This window comes from Patagioenas fasciata, chromosome 3, assembly GCF_037038585.1.
Source record: "Patagioenas fasciata isolate bPatFas1 chromosome 3, bPatFas1.hap1, whole genome shotgun sequence".
Classification (NCBI taxonomy): domain Eukaryota; kingdom Metazoa; phylum Chordata; class Aves; order Columbiformes; family Columbidae; genus Patagioenas; species Patagioenas fasciata.
This window is the reverse complement of record NC_092522.1, coordinates 30,412,325-30,434,146: the sequence shown is the minus strand read 5'-3', so window position 1 is coordinate 30,434,146 and position 21,822 is coordinate 30,412,325. Positions and strand designations below refer to the sequence as shown.

The 21,822-nt window shown below is 36.4% G+C and overlaps 1 protein-coding gene across 3 annotated transcripts in view; it reads right to left on the bottom strand.

Moving 5' to 3' along the window:
• UBR2 (ubiquitin protein ligase E3 component n-recognin 2) overlaps window positions 1–21,822 on the bottom strand; it is a 55,414-nt gene that overhangs the window by 25,053 nt on the left and 8,539 nt on the right. Inside the window, exons 4-18 of one of the 3 annotated variants that reach the window (XM_065833828.2) lie at window positions 21,020–21,133; window positions 18,064–18,191; window positions 16,946–17,084; window positions 15,332–15,394; window positions 14,069–14,189; window positions 11,361–11,468; window positions 9,663–9,751; window positions 8,894–8,992; window positions 6,261–6,424; window positions 6,069–6,168; window positions 4,893–5,021; window positions 3,943–4,126; window positions 2,864–2,925; window positions 1,986–2,096; window positions 118–183 (exon numbers count right to left, since the gene is read on the bottom strand). In XM_065833828.2, coding sequence (XP_065689900.1) covers window positions 118–183; window positions 1,986–2,096; window positions 2,864–2,925; window positions 3,943–4,126; window positions 4,893–5,021; window positions 6,069–6,168; window positions 6,261–6,424; window positions 8,894–8,992; window positions 9,663–9,751; window positions 11,361–11,468; window positions 14,069–14,189; window positions 15,332–15,394; window positions 16,946–17,084; window positions 18,064–18,191; window positions 21,020–21,133 — 1,677 coding nt within the window. Of the gene's footprint in view, window positions 1–117; window positions 184–1,985; window positions 2,097–2,863; window positions 2,926–3,942; window positions 4,127–4,892; window positions 5,022–5,236; window positions 5,828–6,068; window positions 6,169–6,260; window positions 6,425–8,720; window positions 8,820–8,893; window positions 8,993–9,662; window positions 9,752–11,360; window positions 11,469–14,068; window positions 14,190–15,331; window positions 15,395–16,945; window positions 17,085–18,063; window positions 18,192–21,019; window positions 21,134–21,822 lie in introns of those variants that run through there. The other 2 variants (XM_065833827.2, XM_071806040.1) reach the window with 2 other exon arrangements.

The following is a 21,822-nucleotide window of genomic DNA, read 5'->3' as shown; positions in this document are numbered from 1 at the left end:
TTCCACAAAAATTGACTTTTTTCCTTGTCGTTAAAGGATTCTGATGGAGCTAAAAACACATGCACAGATATCCGGAAAATGCTTGATAAAAAAAGGCAAATTGGTACATGTGGTTACCTGAAGCATTACTATGTCTTTGTCAAACATCTCCCTCCTGCACTTCACATTATGATAGTAATAAATCTGAAACAAACACACAAACCACAAAAATTAACAAACATCACATTTAAACTTAGTTTCATTCTGGAAAAAGAAACTTTGTTATACAGTATTAACACAGAATTGAAAAAATTATACAAATATATTTGTATGCAAAAAGCATTTTTATATAGCGCAAAACAAAGATAGTTGCTGGCTGGGTTGTATTGATGTAAAGTTCAGATGGCATACACTTAGAAGGAAAAATCTTGTGGACCTCTTTGGTCTATATTTGAATATATCTACCTGTTTAGCTATCAACTGTTTGAAATTCACAGGAGAAAAAGCCCTTGCAGTTGGAAAAATTCTTCGCTCCATGAATTGGTCTCTAATTATTTGTGAGATAATCTTTTAGGAATTGCCACTTTGAGCAAACTGTTAAGATTGTGATAGAACCATCCTTGACCCACCCTGGCAGGGAGCTCAAAAGTATTGCATCAAGCAGCAGCAACACCGCAATCACTGCATGGCACTGATATTGGGAAAGATTGATTCTACCACATTTAAGGAGAAATAAAGAGGTTTGTCAAGTTTCTAACTGGGACTCCAAACAATCTTCAGCATGCTAAACTTCAGGACTACATGGAAGAGAGGCAGGCAGCCTTCCCTGCTGTCCTCATACTAATAATCCAGAAACAGACACGCATTTCTATCTCCGAGGAAAATACCCAAAAGGAGTCGACTGAACATGAGCTCGCCATTGCCAAAGGAAAGAGAAAGGACTTGCAGACTGTGGGGGCAGTATTACCTGAACTAAATTAGGTTCTTAACTATTAGATGCTGACAACCAGAGGAAATTAACAGAGACTTATTTCTGCATCAGAAGCTTTGCTGAAATTTCCTATTTGATGCATGTCTACAGTAAAATGGGCACTGCTATAATTATACATAAATAGAGCTCCCTCTGCTTTAATGATGACAATAAAGGACATCACATTATAAAGATCTTTTAGGTTAAGAGGCAAGAAGCGTTAAAATACAGCATGTTTGAGCATTTTAACTCAGTCTCCTAGTACACACGCAATACAATTAGCTAGTGAAGATGGGGGCTTGTGGGAAGGCAAGAAGTTTCTTGCAAATACACCAAGTGAACACCTCAGAGAACTAAATCCTATTTGTGTTGTAATGTATGTCTTGCTGAGAAAAATCACTTTAGACAATCACCTTGGTGGGTGGCACTGACACTATAGTACTCATTTTATAGCTGTTATGCTTGAAACACCTAAGATCAAATTTGTAAAAACAGAGAGAACGTAAGTTTAGAGATGAATGGAGTCAGTCTCCACAAGTATAAGAGATAAAAGCCAAGACAGACGCAGTTCTACACTTCTGCACTGTCTTCGGATTTCAATTACTTAATATAACATAAACAGTATCTTAATGGTGCATATTCTATATCTGAGATACTTTTATGTGGAGCTGTTGAATGCATTACTGAAGCTGCACAGCCCTAATTCTGCATTCCATGCCGCTGTTGGACTGTACGCAGTACAAAGGCTAGGAGTCACTGACTGTATTGTACTAGAACTTCTTTACACACAGAGTACGAAGTTCACTGAGCACTGTAGCTGTCCTGAAACAAAAAAGAGACTTCTGACTAAGAAATCAAAGAGCAGTTTAAAAGCACAAATATTCAAATGATGATCTAAATGTCTACCTCGCATTGCCTTCCAGAAGATCTACGTAATGAACATCGATATCAATACAGAAAGGGGAGGTTTTGAGGTCTGAAATCAACTTGAGGGAGTTATCAGAAAATAGTGATTCTACAGCTACTATGCACTTACCTGATTAACAAGAGAGAACCCATTTCTTCTCCACATCCCTGCATGCACTTGGGCACATAGGACTAGGCATCGTAGAGGATGTTCTATTAACATAGGTGGGCTAAGTTCACTCTGCATTAAGAAAATGCAATATTTTGATATATTCAGAGAAAATAAAAGAAAATGGGACTGAAATGAAGATATTTTTGATCATTGAAATATTTTGCAATACAAAAGAAAAGCAAACCCAACACACACATTACAAAAGTTTGATGAACCTATTCAAAATCTACCAAATCACTGTTAACCAACCTTACATTCTGTCTTTGCTCCACAGAAGTCCTCCACAAGGGCTTCACTTTATTCTTAAAGACAGCAGATTTTGTATTTTAAAATACCAACACTATCAATTTAATAACATTGTCATTTGCTTTCTTTCAAAGGTTAAGTACTACTTCTTACAAAAGACACAGATTTCTTCTCCCAGTTATGTTTCCACCTCTTTTAATTTATATTGTTCTTTTTAACTTCCCTTTAAAGAAACAGCACATCAATAAGAATATACAGGAAGCAAAAAACAGATGGGGAAGAAAATCAGAACCTAGGCCAAGGAGAAGGAATCAGATCCTGCCAGCAGGCCTTAAAAACAGTTTCAATTACAAAAAGAAGCTATTAAATGAAGAACAAAAGGCAAACCTTAAGCCTGAGTCTTAACTTAAGAGAGCAATATTGACTGCTTATGCTCCGGTCATTAATATCTAGGTATTAATCCTTTAAGAAGTAATTTTACCTATTCAAGATAGTTTCTCTGAACAGAATTCATAGCAAAAAGGTCCTACACTTACATGACCAACTTCACAGTAATTATATTTAATGATACGCTACATTTAATTACATACCAGGGGTAGCAGCTCTGGAAACTTGTATGCCACTTCAGTTTTACTCAGCAAAACATGCAAGCCTACATGAACACATGAAACAAATACATACAAAATATTACACACAATATTTTATATAATTCAAATGGGACAAAACAGTTATCTAATTTACTAGCAGATCATTTTCTGGACACAGCTACAATTAAGTCTGCAGAATCATCACTCTGGAGCTACAGAGCTGTCTCCTGAAGAGACATATTACTAAGCATACATTTTAGAAGAATTAAAGTTTTCCAATTGTATCTGTATAAAACTTGCAGTACAAGTGAGATTTCTACCTTTTTTTTGACTCTGTCACATCCCCTCACTGACAGTCAAGAGTCCTTGGCCTATCAGGACAAATTATCAACAACAGATACCTCAACCTTCGATGTTTATTAAATAGCTCAGGAACTGTAACAAGGCCCCTACAAAATACACAAGGGTTCTTTGTTTTCAATCTACAATGGTTTTGCTTAAAGATTCAAACATTCAAAGCTATTTGATGCTGAGCTGCATAGTATTTTACCTAAGAATTACCTTTTTCACTTCATTATCTGAGAATTTATTTTTATCATGACTTCCTGATTCTGTAAACTAAAATTCATTAACCTTTTTTCAACGCAGCTGTTGAACAAGATAGGCACAATATGAAGAGAAAGACATAGCTTAATTTTCTGGTGACACATCTGTCTGATAAACCTGTTCTCTAACAGAAGGCTGATTAGTCTGTTCCATCCGACAGTCAACTACAGTCCATATTTTGCCGTATTTCTTTTGCATCACTCAAGTGTCAAAAGCAGCAGTAACTGCCTACAACACACCCCTCTGACAAAACCAGAGGCATGAGACAAACTCCTCCAGGCCTGACACAGTAACAATTTCCCCAGTGCTTGGGAACATTTTGCCTAGGGCTACCAAACAGCTAGAAAATGGCCAAAAAGCATCCTACTCGGGCTTTAAACAACTGTTGTGTGCTTCCTTACGTACACACAAATACAAGCCACATTTACACAACATTTTTCATTTCCTGATACATTTTTAAACTATTTGGCTCATACCTGCAAGTAAACGAGAAACTGGGAGATGAATGCTAACTTTTTCCTGAGAAACACAGTATCTGATGGTCTCAACTGAATGTCCACACATACTGAGAACAATCGGCTGTTCTCCATCAGTAAAACCACTATGGCACTGCATCAACACAGCCAGGCATTTCTTGTAAGCTTCAATTAGCACTTTTTCCTAAAAGAAAGATTGCAGTTTACAGAAATTATGAAAAAAGCAGGGCTCTGCAAAATAATACAGGCAACATTAAAAAGCTTGATGAGATTGGGGTTTTTACCTTTATTAACAGTCCTGCAAAATTAAGATAAGGAATCCAACAAAAGGAGCTGGATTAAGGGGGCACAGATTACAAAACTCATACCAGTATGTCTGATTAGAAAAAAATACCAGGCTTTTGTTTGGTTTGGTTTCTTTTTGTTTGTTGCACATGATATTATGCGAACTTTCTGAGCAATAATCATGCTAGGTTAGTAAAACCTCCACATTAATCAACAGTGACAGATTAAAGCCAGTCTGAATGTTCAAATATTCTAGGATCACTTGTTCCACAGCCATATTTAAGTTCTGTACACATAAAACATGAAATACTTAGAGTAGAAACCTGATTTATAATCAGGCAGCATTTGGTAGATCCAGGGTCTACTCTATTCCCTGTTCTCTGAAAACTATAACCAGATATTGTAGTGATGAACACAACTTTCAGATGCGTGACAGAACTCTCTCTATAATATGTTTTTTTAAAGGTTAATCACATTCTTATGAACTGGTCAGTTCAAGCCATGAAAGATGAGCTTAAATACAGAAAAGATCTGCACTTGCTCAGAGAAGATGATCTTGGCTCATGCTGCAGCTACATGTTCAACTCAATTGTTACACATATTAATGTTTGGGTTTTCCCCCCTTTCACATATTCACATGGAAAAACAGTTCAGAAGGAACTTACATCTAATGCACACCAATCCTGCATCATTGAAATAACAAGTGTTAATTTCATCTGCAATGTAAATGCTGCTTCCCATTCTGGTTCCATTTCTATATGTTGTCCTACTTGACGAGTTATCGGATCCATACCCTAGAATAAAAAAAATTACACATTTCAACAATATGCCACTGAAACAGGTCTATTAACATCATCAACATGAGAGAGCAGTTACCTGTCCTTACAAATACATTGTTGCTACAACAGGAAAAAAGAAGCTTGGGACCATCTGAAAAGGAATTATACACACCCAAGTAACAACAAAACGTAACAGGAATTAGAAGAGAAGAATACCGGGCCAAGAAAGATTTTGGATATGAGCTCTATTTATTATTAACACCTGTAGAGATTTCAGTGTCATGAGCAGTACAACGTTTGCAAACACACATCATCTTAAACATTTTTTTTTAATGTATTATCTAGGAATGTGATATTAATTGCAGCTAAGTACTAACTAAAGACCAGGTACTACAGTATTTAACCAGCTCTTTGCAAAAGCAGAAAAAAAACAGCATGATCTGAGGATTACAATATATTCAAGGGACTGATATAAACAGATTAATGAAAGTCAACTACTGAGGAAAGGCATGCTGCTGAAGTACTGAAAAAAGGGTGTGATTCTGACTTACATCTTACTAATCATACAGTCAATCGGCTCTTGTAAAAGTTGCATTGCTTTTAAAATACTCCGCTTAAGGTAAGATAGCACATGAAAAGGTTGGGGGAAAAAAGCATGGTGAAGAGGTCTATTTGTGTGTCAGAAAGCATATATTCCTCAATACAAGGAGCAATTCCGTTGACAGTTAAGTAGCAGCTGGAGCTCTCACTACAAGGGAAGGTTGGTTAAGATGGACCAGATTTCACTCATACAATTCATTGTGTCTTGTGTGCCTCTATAACTGCAAAATAAGCACAAAATTACATTTTTATTTTTCCACGATTCTTCCTTCTAGCAGTCCTCTAAAACAAACCAAATCAAAATACGGTAAGATGTTATGTTTCAGAAAAACATGACTCAAAAAGCTAGATTGAACTGAGTTATGAAATGAAGAGTACATTACATTTCCTCCATTTGTATCTCATGATAGCTAACTTCCTGCCTTGATTTTGCAGATTTCTGTGATTCACACATTTACATACCTGCATACATTTGAGTAATTCTAAGAAGGCATCAAAACCCTCTAGGAACTTCTGTCTCAAGTCGTCTGACCACTCAGTTGGTTTACTTATCAACACATACCTGGGTACATTAAAAGATACAAGTGTTAACACGACGGGGTTTTTTTTTTACCTTCTCAATTGATCAAATTAGCATATAGTCAATGTACTTACTTGAGATCCAAAATAAGGCTCTGAACACGCCTGAATTTGAAAGCCTGCAGAGCAGTGTAACGTTCAAACTGAAACCTGCCTTGGACGTCACGGTGCCTTAAGTGGTCCATGAAAGTTTTGATGATAGTGGTCATGAGATTTTCTTCTGTTATTAGCATTCGAGCCTATGCCAAAGTACATTGAAATCTGCTGTAATTAACAGACACAGCTAACAGCTTCACACTGCATCATGAAGCTTTTAAATACAGGAATTTTTATCCAAAATAGTTACATCAATAATTAGAACAGAACAACATACTGAAAGCCAATCTTCCAAACATTGACAGAAGAAAAAAAGTAATATAACCAGAAGTTAATATGATCTAGATCTCTTTCTTCAGACCCCTCTGCACATAAGTTTGACTATAGTTAGGCTCCTGCTAATCTATATACCTATGATAACAAGACACTTGTTATTATGTGTCTTATAATTAACTTGTACCTCTCTTTAAGTATGTGTTGTGTCCTCTCATGTAATTTAACTTTGAGCCCTTTAGGGGAGTGACAGCTCTTCTGTTTTATCTTTACAGACTGTCAAGCACTATGGTGAACACCGCATCTTCTAAACTGCCAAGGAACTGTATAGTGCAATTTCCACATGGAAATTACTTATGATACCTCTCAATGGCTATTGCATATATCCGACTGTTGTAGGAAACAAATGAACAGGCATCATGAAGTCCAATGAAGGTCATAATCTAACCTAACCCAACTCCACAAGAGCACAGGGGGCACTAAGAAGTTACTGTGAGCTTTGCCAGAATGCGCCCATTCTGTTGGTTCTCCAAGGGAAATGGGATGAGTTTTGCAGTATCAGATCCCATGAGGATTTTGTTATGGGCTGGTATGCTCAAGATCAGCCACTCTGATCTATCTCAGTGACACTCCTGTTGTTGGCTAGAGCTTCCAGGTTCTACAGTCGCTAATAAGACTCCAAAATACAAGTTCTAAAATGTTACTGCAGGGTTAAAAAAAATCTAATGGTTAACATTTTCCCCAAAAAAATCACAACAAACAAAACCACCCATCCTCCCTCAAACCAAAAAATCTCAGCTACTTGACAGCTCAAACTCTTAAATTACCAAGATCGGTTTGAAAATGTTACTGGGGGGTGGTGGGGTAGTTCTACATTCTTCAATGTATTCACTCAGCTAAGAATGAATGGCTCTAAATGTATAAAAAAATAATTCTTATTTCATATGGTAGGACCTTATTAGAATTACTTTCGCCTTGTAAGACTATTTTATCCTTCTACAAAACAGTAAAAAGATAATTTACTTTTTTTTGCATGCTTTTGAAATGGAACACATGTAAAAGGGACACTGCAATTATTCTCCTCTACAGAAAAGTATGAGGTTCCTTTCAAAAAAGAAAAAGTATTAATAAACATATTTTATCATTTCATCTGTCAAAGAAAAAATAATACCATAACCTTTTGAATAATATTAGTCGGTTAAGTCTAACTGTAACTCTGAATATTGGTAGCACTCTTATTGAGAGTGTCAAAATTAGAAGAGGTAACACAATATTGCCCTGAACCATGGAAACAAAAGCCTGAGGTCTTGCTGAATTCCCATGAATAACATCCACCCCTGGGAAACTGAAGAACAACTTTGCTCGGTATCATAACTGCCATGCTACTACTGAATTTTAGAGCTCAATGAAGCTGATTAAATTTGGAAGGATTCAGAAGCTTTCATTTTTTAATGAATTCTGGCTAGGAAAACCAGACTTCTATTTCCAGTACAGCTCCAAAGTTTAACTTGTCTAGTTCGTAATGCAAGCAAAGGCAGATTTACTTGGAGACTGGAGAAAAAAAAAAAGATGTTTCCCAAACAGCATAAGCTTGTAAAAGACCAGCAGAGTTAGTGAGCTGGCAGAAGTAACAGTGCCTGAAGCACTGTAACAAAAATTAACTGGAAATCTGAAAGAAGGCATCCTCCTAGTCTGGAAGTACCAAAGGAAGTAGGGAATATCATGAGACAACTCTTGCTTGCACTTGTGTTGATTGAAATATTAACATAATGTGTATCGTTTACAAAACTGCACCAGAATGGTGTGCTCTGAAACACTAATTTGCAAACCATAATGTAGATTTCTACAGACAGTAACTGTGGTTCAATACCATGAGGAACTTACGTGTGAGTCTCTAGATAAACATTTAAGTACTTTTCTAAAAAAAGTAAAAGGAAAATGCAGAAAGAAAAACCAAAAATACCCAGCCCGCTCTGGGAAGTCAAGCTTCGCAGTGGTGAACGCTTTAACTTCTAAGTCCACAGCAATATATGTGAACAATCTGCTGTGCAGTGACAGCGCCCTCCGTTTCCACAGTAACGTCACAGAAATCTGCAGTCTTGACTCAAGAATCTTGAGTGGCTTTTAACAAATAAAGATTTCCTTTTTTGGTCTTTTAGTACTTACAAGAGAAGGCACTGTGAATATCTGTATCGAGAGGTCAGCAATTGAGAACTCTCTGTCGTGGTCATCTTTCATAAAATCACTCTGCAATCGCTCATAGTTCTATTAAGAAGGAGGCAAAAAAAGGCAAGGAGTGCCAACTATCAGTTTTTAAAAGAAAGACAGGCACTACTCACCAGAGTAGGTACAGTGAAGAGTTGGACAGACAGAGCAGCCACCGATACTGCCCGTTCGTGATCATCCTCCATATAATCTCTCTGCAACTGCCGGTAATTCTAAACAACAAGGGGAAATTCACCTCTAATCCACATTGACCTGATTTTTTAATTTAAATGTCTGCTCTGGGAAACTTTAAAGCCATGATAAAGGGAAGAGTAGCTCTTACACATTATTATATAGGTATTTTGTACAAAGAACATGACAACTTAATCTGCTCACATGTAAGACCTACTCACTCTCATCTTCACAATAAAGGCTAATGTTTTATTTTCTACTCAAAAAGTTGTCTTCAGCAGAGTGAGCAGAATTTTGCAATGCTGATTTAAAGCATTTGAAATAGTAGTTACTGCAGAAATACTAATCAGCCTAACAGAATTTCATCACTATTTCTGAGTAGTGCTGTAACAGCTTACACCTCAACAATGAGAAGCGATTAGCTCTTAAGAAGCAATAGCCTGCGTGGTTGATGGTGAAGACAAAAACATCTGAACTGCTTCAGTCCTGGGGAGTCTGGAAAGACCATTTTCTTCCCAGGAGATGAGATGCCATTATAACTAATATTTTGAAGACAGAATTAAGGTAGTAGGCATTTCATTTCAACTTTTCACTTCCAAAAATAGGACGACAGTTCCGGATAAGAGTTCATTTGAAGCACTGTATGCTAACTAAACTCTCTGTGCTAGACAATTTAAGCACTGAATGTCTCTTTGTAAGAAAGATACTTACCCTTGCAAAGCGGATAGCGAAAAGTTTCTTGTATTTCAAGTCCATAAGTAGACTGCTCATGAATAACTGGTGATACACACTTCTAGCTCCTGTCAAGAAAAATGGATAAAACATTGCACATCACTATTTTCTATCAACATATTATGGACGCATTCAGAAAAGTCAACTTTTACAGAATGAGCGAAGTGTGCATTTCAGAGCAGAAGTTGCTTTGACTAAGTCTCTCAGGTGGCAGCAAATGATGACGAAGCACACATAAAACAAAATTCTTCGAGTGGTATTATTTATTACTCCTGTATAAGGTAACACTGAGCTGTTGAATAGGAACATAAATCTTATATTATAAGGCACATCAGGCAAACAACAACAGATCTCTATTCTTCCTCAGGATAAACAGAGGATTTGCATGGCCCAGGGAGAAAAACAACACACTACAACGAGAAGTCCTGGGAACCGCAATAAATTGATAGTTTTGAACAACTCTGCAAAATAATTAGCTTAGGTACCTCCAAATTTCTAGTCAGTCTGAGCAGCATCACTGAAAATATTATCAATACAAATGAGAATTGACTGTATACAGCTTGGAACCACATGTGTGTATGTACCATTTCTTTCTGTAGGTCACTTAAGTCAAAAGCTATTATATTATTTCCTTAATGCAGACTAACTATGGGATACATGAAAAAGCAGAGAAATACTGATGTTAAAATAGAAATGCAGAAGTTACTGCTTGCTTGTACGACAGACATTATCCTAACAAAACCTGTATGAAAAATGTTGTAATGGTCCACAAAAGAGCTGGTCAAAAAAAAAAAAACCACCACAAAAAAAAAATTGAATACCAGGAATTTTCTCCATAGTACATCCACTTTCCACCTTACTACTTTTATTGCTGCTCCAAGAAGTTCCCAAGACAGACCGCAAAGAGATGTTACTAGGTTATCTGTACCTCAGAACTAGAGAACAACAGAAGAATCTGGGGGAAGGTAGCATTCTTCAAAATACTACACTCATGTTTAAATAAGGAAAGGACATCTATATTGCATCATTCTCTGCCTTCTCTTTGTGCTTCTCTTTCTTACACGTGGCCTTACATGCCCTTTCAGGATAGAAAATCAGACACAAAATCCATAAGAGAAATTAACTATCTGCACTTCTTCAAAACTCCAGCTTTCTAGCCAATCCCTTTATATACACCAGACTTTTATTAATAAAGTTTTAAGGGCTCTAAAGCAACAGAACAGTAATTTTCACTGAATGTTCTCAAAACACTCAAGAATACCTCACAAACATAAACATGAGTCAAAGCAGAAAACCTCTGCCCTGTTCCTTAAAAAGAGGCATTTTGGTAGATATGATGTAGATGCCAAGATCCTATAAAGCAGGCAAACCCCAAATCACATTATTGTTTACTAAATTTCCCTTAACTATCACTGTCATCTGTATATTCAAGCCAGTCTCAATTTCAGACTACTTTGAAAAATTAGATCCAAAACAAACACCATCTCAAATGGTCTCCTTGTGTTCTTGTCCTCAATATATGTGGAGTGTATCATGAAGGGACAGATTATAACAAACCAGGCAATTCTATCTACAATACACCGCAGTAAAAATGTTCAAATATTCACAGATATGGTAAAGGCAAAACTTTTATGCATAGCATCCTTTAGTATTTTCCACAAGTTTGAGAAAACTCACCTTTCCACAGTTTAGAATCATGCAGCATTAGCTTATCCACAAGGGAAGAATTTTCACCATCTGGCCCCTCCTGTAAACCAACCTGACACAATATTCGACGAAGGCCATCTTGAAGAAGAGAAACGACGTGTGTTAGTTAGAGCTTAAACACAAACTTGCACATTATTTGGACACACTGGAACTTTCATAAGATACACTAGAAGCCATAGGGCCCCTTCTCCTTGACAAATGAATAACAATGCTCACATTTGCTGAGAGAAACACAAATATTTTATACCTTCCAAGTTTCATGCTAACCTTATGGAAGGTTAGGAACCTTGTGAAAATTACCACATACAACAATTTGTTTCATAGTTATGAAATAAAAATGCACTTTCTTAAAAGTGCCGCTGGCTTACTAATACAAAAGATAATTACAGAGCAGGCTAATTTTCTAGGTTATATTTTTCCTGTTTAGAGCCCTATCAAGAGGGCACATATGAGTATTTTGTTTACACTAACTAGCCACTATTATTTTAAAGCTTCTTTACATATTTTTTTCTAATGGAAAGCAGTAATAATTATTATGTGAACATATAACAAATGTTCGCAGAGAATCTGTATCTGGAACAGAGCACAACACAGCCATGCTCATAATAACAACGTCCAACCTAGCTTTGCACTGCAGGCAATGCATATTCATTAACACAACTATGACACACACACGCATTAGCCCTTATTTCTGCATGCCACACAGCCATCTCAGCTTCCCAGGGAGAGCTGGTAGTGGCTTAGCACCACGTATACCATACCATGCACTGCATGGTGCAGTTCTATACAGCCTATGAGCATCTATAGCAGTTCAGGGCTTTTTTTTGTTTGTTTGTTTGAGGTTTTTGTTTGGTTTTGTTTGTTTGTTTGCTTGCTTTTTTGCCTTGTAGAGTTTGACTCCAACTACTGTTACGACTGGTAACAAATTAACGGAAACTACTTCATTGTTCAACAAATGGCAAATAGATGCTTATTCCTGAAGAACTGACGTGTTAGAAAGGATGTGATAGTCAAGCTCTTGACAAAGTTCCACAGTACAGTTTTTCCCTTTATTCACGGACAGCAGCATGACTCCCGTTTCACAGCAACCACCCAGCCTAACTTGGTGGCACAGCAGAAGACCCCATCACCTGCCAATTGAGGGGCATTTAAGAGTAATCACCTAAGCAGTGCAGGTCTAGCACCCCATGTGACAGATGAATAGTAACGGGATGTTTAAAATACCGAGCAGAATGTAGATGTTTGGGTGTGTTTGATAAAAGCTGAGGGAAAAACTCTTTAAAAAAAGTACATTTCACAAAACTAGACTCCAGAGTACAGTGCAAGACTATATCCTGAGGTGTGGAAGGCATTTCAACTGCTTGAGCATGTAGGTCACAGACAAAATGTATGCATACTGCTTACCATCAAATATTATTTTTGCCCTTCTGAATCATAAAGGATGTTGCATTTAAGGAAGTGAACTCTGCAGAATTTCAGAAACACCACACACAAATCAAACTATAAATTCAATGCTTTCATCTGTAATTTTATGCTCTACTAGCATACTATTTTGCAACTGTAATTTAGAGTTGAAAATTAGTGACTTCAGTACCTGGCAAAAATGACATGGCACAAAACTGGACCCAAAGACAGTGCCTGTTTACATAATACACTGAAAGGAAAATTCACCCTAGAAATTAAATACCTTCATATCTCTCCTTTCTATTAACAGTTATTCTTTGCCAGCAACGCTGGTAAACAGTTGAACAAATTGTTGGCATAACTTTTCAAAAGTTTAAGTATTTTAAAAAATTAACTTATACAAACATGAACTACTTGTCTTTGTTGAAAGATAATATGATATAGAGATCCTGTGCCTGAAATGTTGGCTAGTTTTTCAACTATCAGTCTAATAAAACACACAGTCTCTGAAGAAATCTTGCACCTATGCAGAACACATGTGTAACATTACAGCCAAGTGTGCTTTGCTAATAATTCTTGTTAACAATTTACAGATGGATAGAACATAAAAAGTGCATTAGGGACTGTATCTACATAGCTTCAGTTTGAAACATTTTCCTTTTATTTCCCCTCCTGCTCCACATCTTCACAGCCTCATGATTCATCAGGACAAGGGAGGAACCAAGCCAAAAGAAACATAGAGCCTTCCCATAAAAATGGTACTTTGTATCTTGATTCCTTTGAAGAAAACTCCGTTTAAAGATCTGATTAATAATTCGTTGGCTTCTACACTTACCCCAAAACCTCACATATCCTTGCATTTCTTCTGTTGTTCTACTTACCAAAAAATCCCAAGCAATCACTTTCATCATCATTCATCAAATTACTTCTGAATAATTTTGTTTCATCTCATCAGACAGGTTATTTTCAGCTTACTGCATTCATTTAAAAAGAACTAAGGACTGAAAAATAGCTTGTTGGCATACAGCATTCAACAGCAATTCTCAGCTGCTCAACAGTAACTAAGCAGAACAGTATCTGAGAAGACTAAGTCAGACTGGTAGCACTTTCACATGGAAGTTAGAACTCAGAAAAGCACTTGAGTAAGAGAAAACAAATGAAGTCTGATAAGCATATATTACATATCTAAAATAACCAGATAACATTGCTTCAGGAATTCCACATGCCTCACAAATACTCTGTAACTTATCTCAAAAAAGTTCAAGTTTGCCCACCTGAGTATCCAATAACACTGCCAAGCCAGGTTAGGAGCTTCAGACCAAAGCTCTGATGGGCAACAATAGATGAATGCATAACTTGCACTTTCAATGGCTTTGTCTGACGACTGGTATTTCTCTTCAAAAGGAAAAAAGAGATAATGCATATTTAAGTGAGGACTAGCATGTACTATTTCTGTACAAAACCACAGCATTCCAATGATTACTTTCAATAATTTATCATGTTAATACATATTCTGATTACTGACACCTACATTGGGAATAAACAAAACAAAGCCTGAGCTGTCTTTACCCTATTAATATTTGAAAGACCTTATTGTGCAATATCAACATACTTAGGCCAATCTGTTTTCTTTTCTTGGCCTCCTATCAATGTACACACTGATCTGCTGCATTTGACTGATAAGCAGCTGCAAGCACAGCCTAAGACACCCATGCACATATGCTCCTCACAACATGATGCGCAAGTCCCCTAGCGGCCCACCAAGGAAAGACATCGATTGTCCACAGACTGTTCAAAAACACGAGTTTAAAACACAAAGCTAAAACATGAAAGAAAGTATTTCCCCTCATCTCTGTGTTGGTAACCTGAGTAGTCAGATGTTACACATAAAAGCCATTTGTTCTTTGACTGTATAGCTGGCAAGTTAAAAATATTGCACAAGTTTCTCTCTAAAGATATGTCAATGTTTTCAAAATACCTTAAACAGTTTAAGGCCAGTAATTCTAGGTGCAGTATTTGTTTTTCAGTGGTAGCAGTATTATACATCAACTACTTATTTCATGTGATTAAGTACTGCATTGCAGCAGTTAAAGAAAAAAAAAAAATACAAAATGAAAGCATATTTGTAGTTTCATACTTGGATTCAACCAGTAACAGTTTCCATAGTTGTCACTATGAAAGAGGCAAACAACTATATACTATAGGAGAAAAACTAAAATAGCTTGACTCTACTGATCTGAACTGACATGCAATACTGAAAGATTACATTTGTAGCTCCTGATCAAACTCCGTTTTCTGAAGGTAAAACTTTTATCTAGGAAATTATTTTGGGTGCAAGGTAGACCATAGCAAAAAGAAAAAAAGCAAAACGGAGCATAAACCTGCATTCCAATTTCTCTATTGCGCATATTGTGAATATTATCTCCAAGACTTGGTATTTAAAAATATAGTCTCATTACGGTAATGGTATCACAAAACTGTGTAGCAAAGCTTCTTTTTGTTTGAGATGAGGCAAATAAGTAGACAATATTACTTACCACTATTACTGATTTTGCTTGATTGCAGTACTGAAAGTCTCCATATCGAACAGACCTACGTCCCTTCAAATTTGTAAAGAAGTAACATTACCACCAGTTTCTAAACAAGAAGTTCAAATGTTGTGTTCTACACTATTATCCAAGACACAGTAAATGTTTCAGACGCATGTTAACCACTCCTGCTTTCATGCTATTTTCAAAGTACCATACATAGTTACATACTTAAATTCCCAAAATGCACCCTGCTATACTAAATTTATTTTGTATAATAAAAAAATACTGAAAAGTATTTAGTACTAATTCAATTATTAGTTTCGATAAAATTTGAAAATATTTCAGACATTTCAATGCTTTTTTAAAAGTAGATAATACAGCTAATTAGTCTTTTAAACATACAACTAAAGCACTTTGTTTACTTCAAAACTAGGTTTCCATATTGAATGAGTCCTTCTATATTGTCAATACATCCATTAAAATAGACAGTTGATTTAATTTATGTTGTATTAAAGACAGAACAGCTTACTGGAATTTTAGATCTGGCTTCATGCCAAATCATTTCAGGCATAATCTTATTTCTTTTCCATACATACACGTGTGCACATGTATCTACGTGTTCATGTGTGTATTTAGAAGTAGGACAGGGATCAGCAGTCAGGAAACCTCTCCCAAGTGCATCCAACAATCAACAGCATGTGCTCAAGTCAGCACATATTCAGGGATCAGACAGGAATCTTTTAGTTACTGATATCACAAAAAAAGAGTAGTGATAATACAAAAACCACAAAATCTAGTTCAGTGTTAAGTAATATAAAGCGGTTGTATTTCCCTTCCCACTGACCTTCTTGAAGTACATTCACATCCCCAAATGACACTTTCACTATGAATTTGGAACAGATTTCCCCCTCATGCTGCCTCCCCAAAAAAAGGCACGAGCAAACAAGACATAAAAAGGACACTCATTTTCACAGCAACTGCTTACAGGCTCATGGCACAAATAACAAGTTGCAGTTGTCCCTAGAAAGTATCCCTTTCTTAAAAAATTCACACAAGCCAGAATACAAACACAGCTGACAGAGCACTTCTGACACCAATATATTATTTAAAATTATGTTCAGTGTGTAGTGATCGTGAAGTCATTGCTCTTTCTAAATCCTGTATGAAATGCTTTACCACTTACTGTTGTTATCATCCGACAACTATGAAAAAGAAAATTAAATTTTAAAAAACCCCACAAATAGTTCCACAAGCACTGGAACAAAAGCAGCCAAGTAGGGATTTTAGCCCTCAGAGTTGACTGGTGTTACATTGAGAAGCATTTCCCATGCTTGGAGTACATACAGAGGCTCTTTCAATGTCAGCTCACAGGGGTACAGTAAGGGATGAGCTAAAGCTGTTGCCTGACCTTGGCAGCAGAGTGAGAAACACCCTGCCACCTACACACACAAGACTTATGGAATACAGTTACACTGAAACATATATAAAATATAGGGTCACCTGACACATAGGGCTCAACCACATTAACCACGCTCTCCGTGAAAACAAATTAAAGCATAGTTATATAAAATAAACATCAGAGTAAGTATAGGTAGAAGTTGTAACAATTAATTTACTTACATCTCTATCTACTGTTGTTGCAAAACCAATCGCTTCCTTCTGCGTACAGTTGACAGCCTTCTGAAGAGTATAAATAACTTGTTCATAGGTATGGACTTCATCATTAAACAGCATGCAGTAGTAAGTGTCACTCTTCTCACTTCAAAGCAAGGATTGAATTTATATATATTTCTAAGTAACGTAATTTTTAAAAAATCAACTTCTAGTTTAACAAAGTTTTCCACCGAGCGGACAACTCAAGCCTGGGCTTCTTTGCTATACTGCAACATATCTCAACAATTTATTTGAAAAGGACCGACTATACCTAACTTCCATAAGAACACGCACCTTTCCTGAAGAATTAAGTCCAAAATGAGCAAAATCTTAAGACAATACTTCAGCCTGCATATTATTTTTGAACATCTGTTTATTATGAATTGACAGTTTCCGACTAAGGAAAACACATTTCCTTCCAGTGTAGCTGTGTTCAATGTATTTCCCCACAGTTTCTTAGAGATTTTACCAATCTTGGCCTAACTTTGCCGCACTTGTTTCCCCAAAACTACATAAAGGTCTATTAGACAACACCAACTTGGCAGTAAGCTTCCACAGATCCAACGCAATCATTTGATTTCCATAATTTATTTACACAGCATCGTTACTCACACAATGCAAAGTAAAAAAGTTACTAACAAGGTGTCACAAATTAATCCGTGATAACTATGATGCTACAATACACTCAAATATTCTGTAATACTTCAAAATTTGTAATAAGTAGATCACCAAAAGTACAAAATACTTCTGCCATCGGAATTTCAGGAACTTCGACTGTTAGAAACTAATCCACCACTTGGCTTAGGGTACTGTATTTTACTGATACTTCCTTTTCAGTATTAACAAAATTAAGGCATCACAAAGATACTGCTTCATCATCACTATGGAAAGAAACAGGCTGTATAATCAAAAAACTAAAAAAATATGAGAAAAGGAAATCTATTTAAGTTATTTTAGCCCACTGTCTATAAAAATATTCCTGACAATTTTAGGAAAGGTAGAAAATATACTTAAAATCAGAATTAGCATTTTCTGTTGTAAATATCTGCAAACTTTAAAAGGCGGAAAACAAATACTATACTTACATCATTTCTAGGCCAGGCAATTCATTTTCCTTTTCCCATGTTAATATATCTACTGCATATTTAAGCGTGATGGCAAAAATATTATAAGCTCTTGCTACCATATCTTCTGGCAAGTGCACAAGAGGATCCTGGACAATAAATGCAAATAACAATTGAGATATCAAATTATATTCAAAACAAAAATTGTCAAATTTGCACTTCTCTTTGTCAAAGATCATGTAATACCTTTAATGATGTATTTTCTTTAAATGACTTTACATTTGAAAGGAATAGAGTCAATAATCATCCTGTTTTATTTTTCCAGTTCTTCACTGACAATCACTAAGGCAGTAATCTAACGTTCAATACCTAAACGTTAACTTGCCTCTGATCACCCACCTAAATCTTCACACACTTCTCCATTTTCACTTTCATTGTTCCCACTTCTGCACACAAAGATAGTTCTTCTGAAGAACTTTTAACCTCAGCTGTTACTAAAATCTGCTTTTTCTGTGACATGTTCAAAAACATAATTTGAAACCACTGTATCTTTTGTTCCACTTGCCAATATTAGTAAACTGCAGAATACAAACAGCTATGCATCTATCACCTTGTTTTATATCATGCATTTAGAGGCAGAAGTCTTTCTCTATCCAAGCTTATACAATATCCAGCACACTGGGACAGTGATTTATGGCACACCTCTTACATGCTGTGGTACATAAATAATTAAATGCTAAATGTAACCAGTTATTTCACAATGATCTGCTGTTCTCTCAGTCTTGTTCACAGACAGTCCCTTCTGTATGTGGACCATGCAGCAACTTGTGCCCGTTCAGCAGCCTCCAGGGTGCCTTCCCTTTGACATCTGCAGCAGTTGCTATAAACACATCCTCCTCTCTCTGCCAGAGTAGAATTGCTGCTGCTGCAGGTGGGAGAACCGAAACAAGGAGGGGGAGGAAGGGGAGTATTGCCTCAGTCTGCAAATCAAAGTGGTTACTTTTTGGAAAAGCAAATGAGAACCAAGGCCAACTCCAAATCAGGTAGTACAGGTGCCATCACCATTTTCTTCCAATCCATTTCAAGGGATTTGAATGTGAATAGAAAACTCTTCTCTGAAAGAACTCTTCTTCTATTCTTTCAAATTTTTCATGTTCAGAACAACTAGTTCTTCTTCTACAAAGCTAGAAAGGGAACACTATCTGCCCTGCAGGTCACCTGGACATGTTCTATACATTGAATCACTGACTTAATTCATCATTTGCTATCTTGAGGTATGTGTAATTGTTAGCCAATTAAAATACTTAACGGTAGCCCAACTTCTGGTTTAGGATTATCTAACACCAAATTCTGTGTTTCACTATAGCCTGTGCTGTATAAAAACAGCCACAATAATCTTTTCAGAACTTAAATCTGCATTACCTACAGGAGGCCCTTGACAGTCAACCATTCACCTGTACTTGTACAGTTTATTCATCTGCCCACCCCAAGATTAATTCGGAATATTTAGAAGCTTTACAGGAATTTTAATGATTGCCATTTCTTTTTTTTTTGCTTCATCTAAAACTTATCTAGGGTATGAAGAACTATCAGTCACCAAATGCAAAGCCAAACCTTAAGCAGCAGCACTGCCTCCATTCTCAGTGCTTTCAAGAAAAACGTATCTGGGAAGGCAGAAAATGGGCTCTGATAATGCTCAAGAAATTATCCTTGATCTGCCTCAAACACAACACTGCATAACACAAGAGATCTCAATCCCTATCACTCACAGGGAAGAAACACAAAGTCTGCCCAGTAACTTAATTTTTCTATCACTCACACTCAACTGTGTGAGTATCTTTGTCCACACAAGCAGCAGTCCGCCCAAGATTTCAGAACAGTTTTCTAACCAAGGCTGCCTGCTAGTGTAAACTGGCAAGTAGACCAAGCGGTGAGTCCATGCAGCAGTGATGGAGTCTTAGGGTTGAGAGTGACAATAGATTTCAGAAGGACTACTGCCAGTGCAAATACAGTTACAGTTCCTTCACTTAAACCACCAGATGAGCAGAATTGCTACGAGAATTTGCCTTATATTTGCACTTCAAAAAAAACCTCACAGAAATTATATTACATAAGAACAGACTAGTGGCTAGACCAGAAGCCCAATTTAGCCACTCTCATTCCCAAAATGTTCTAACGGATACATTAAGGGAAGAATATAAGAAAAGGACAGATTGTTCCTCTGGTCTCCATAATTTAAGACACTAATACTTCCCATACCAAAGATGGTATCTGCAATTTTAAACAGCCATTGATGATATTTTCCCTCCACAAATGTGTTAAACTTCCTTCTGAACACACAAAACACCATTGTTATTCAAAGTTTATATAGCAGCTAGTTCAACACCTTGAATTCATACTTTAAGAGCCAGTATGCTTTTTTGCATTTAGTATGTTCAAGTTGTTATGCTACAACAATGATGAAGATATGTTCTCTATTTACCTTCTCCATACCAAACAAGCTTTTATAGACCTCTATCTTATATCGCCATTATAGCTTTCCTGTAACAAGTTATTCTGAATTTAAATATCTGTGCACTTTACTTTGGTAAGAATGAGAACATATGCTGCACAGACAACTTGGCTTCCTTGTGCACATGATTACCTACAGATTTTTTTTTCACATGGAGGACTCCCTTCACATTTCAGAATATGGCAGAAGAACAACAAAAAGGAACTGTAGCTGCAGAGGCAACCAAGAACATACAAAATGAAGCCTTCAAGTAGAAAATGTCATTCTAAACAACTCCTTAAACTAGACAAGACATTAGTTTCGTTTAAGACATACTGTGGTTCAAATATTACTATTAAATTTCCTCCCATCTCTCACACATGGTATACAAGACTAAAAATAACCTTGCACGAATGACTTGTATATACACGCACATATATACATAGTTTACAGTGTTTCAAAACATGACACCTCCATTGTTATTACCTCCTCTTCTGCAGTCTCTGAAGTGTTAAGTTCATGCTTTTGACAGTAAGGACCTTCTTTCCAAGCTTCTGTATCACCACAGTCACAGAAACCTCCTCCACCTGACGTTGTCATCTAAAATTATTTACAAACAAAACAGTTCATGTAAATACACATATACATACATGCACATTAAGAAGTGAGTAGTCACAACTAAACTACAAAAGCACAATAAAAACACCTGACAGCTTTAGCCAGTACCCTTTCAAAAAAAGCACAGTGAAACCCTGCCTGTTTCTATGATGGCTGAAAGCTTATCTACTTCATTGGTCTGTGTGTGCAAAAGGAAAAGAAGGAAAAAACAAACCCCCAAAACTTCAGACACCCCCATTCTGCCCCCCCTGAAGGCTGTGGATTTTTCCTGACTTTCAGATTTTCTGAATCTATGACTTGCAATGCCATCTGTACTATTTCAGATTCTCCCAATTTTAATCTGAACAAAGCTAAATCGTTTCATATAGCACTATTACACAGTGAGTAAAACATATGCTGTTTACAGTAACAGAGTTTACAGAGAAAACTTACCAATTGTTCACGTAAGCCTTAGTAAGCACATAAAAAAGTATCTGAAAACTGTAATGATATATTTACATTGTTTTAATAAAATTGATTTTAAAATTAAAACCACCTCCAGTTAATAAACGTGTTAATACTCTTTTTGAACTACAACTATTAAATAATTCACAGAGGAATTCTTCTTTTACCTATTTTTAGCATACAGGTATACCTGATAGTATCAACAAAACTAGACAGACATTTGAAAG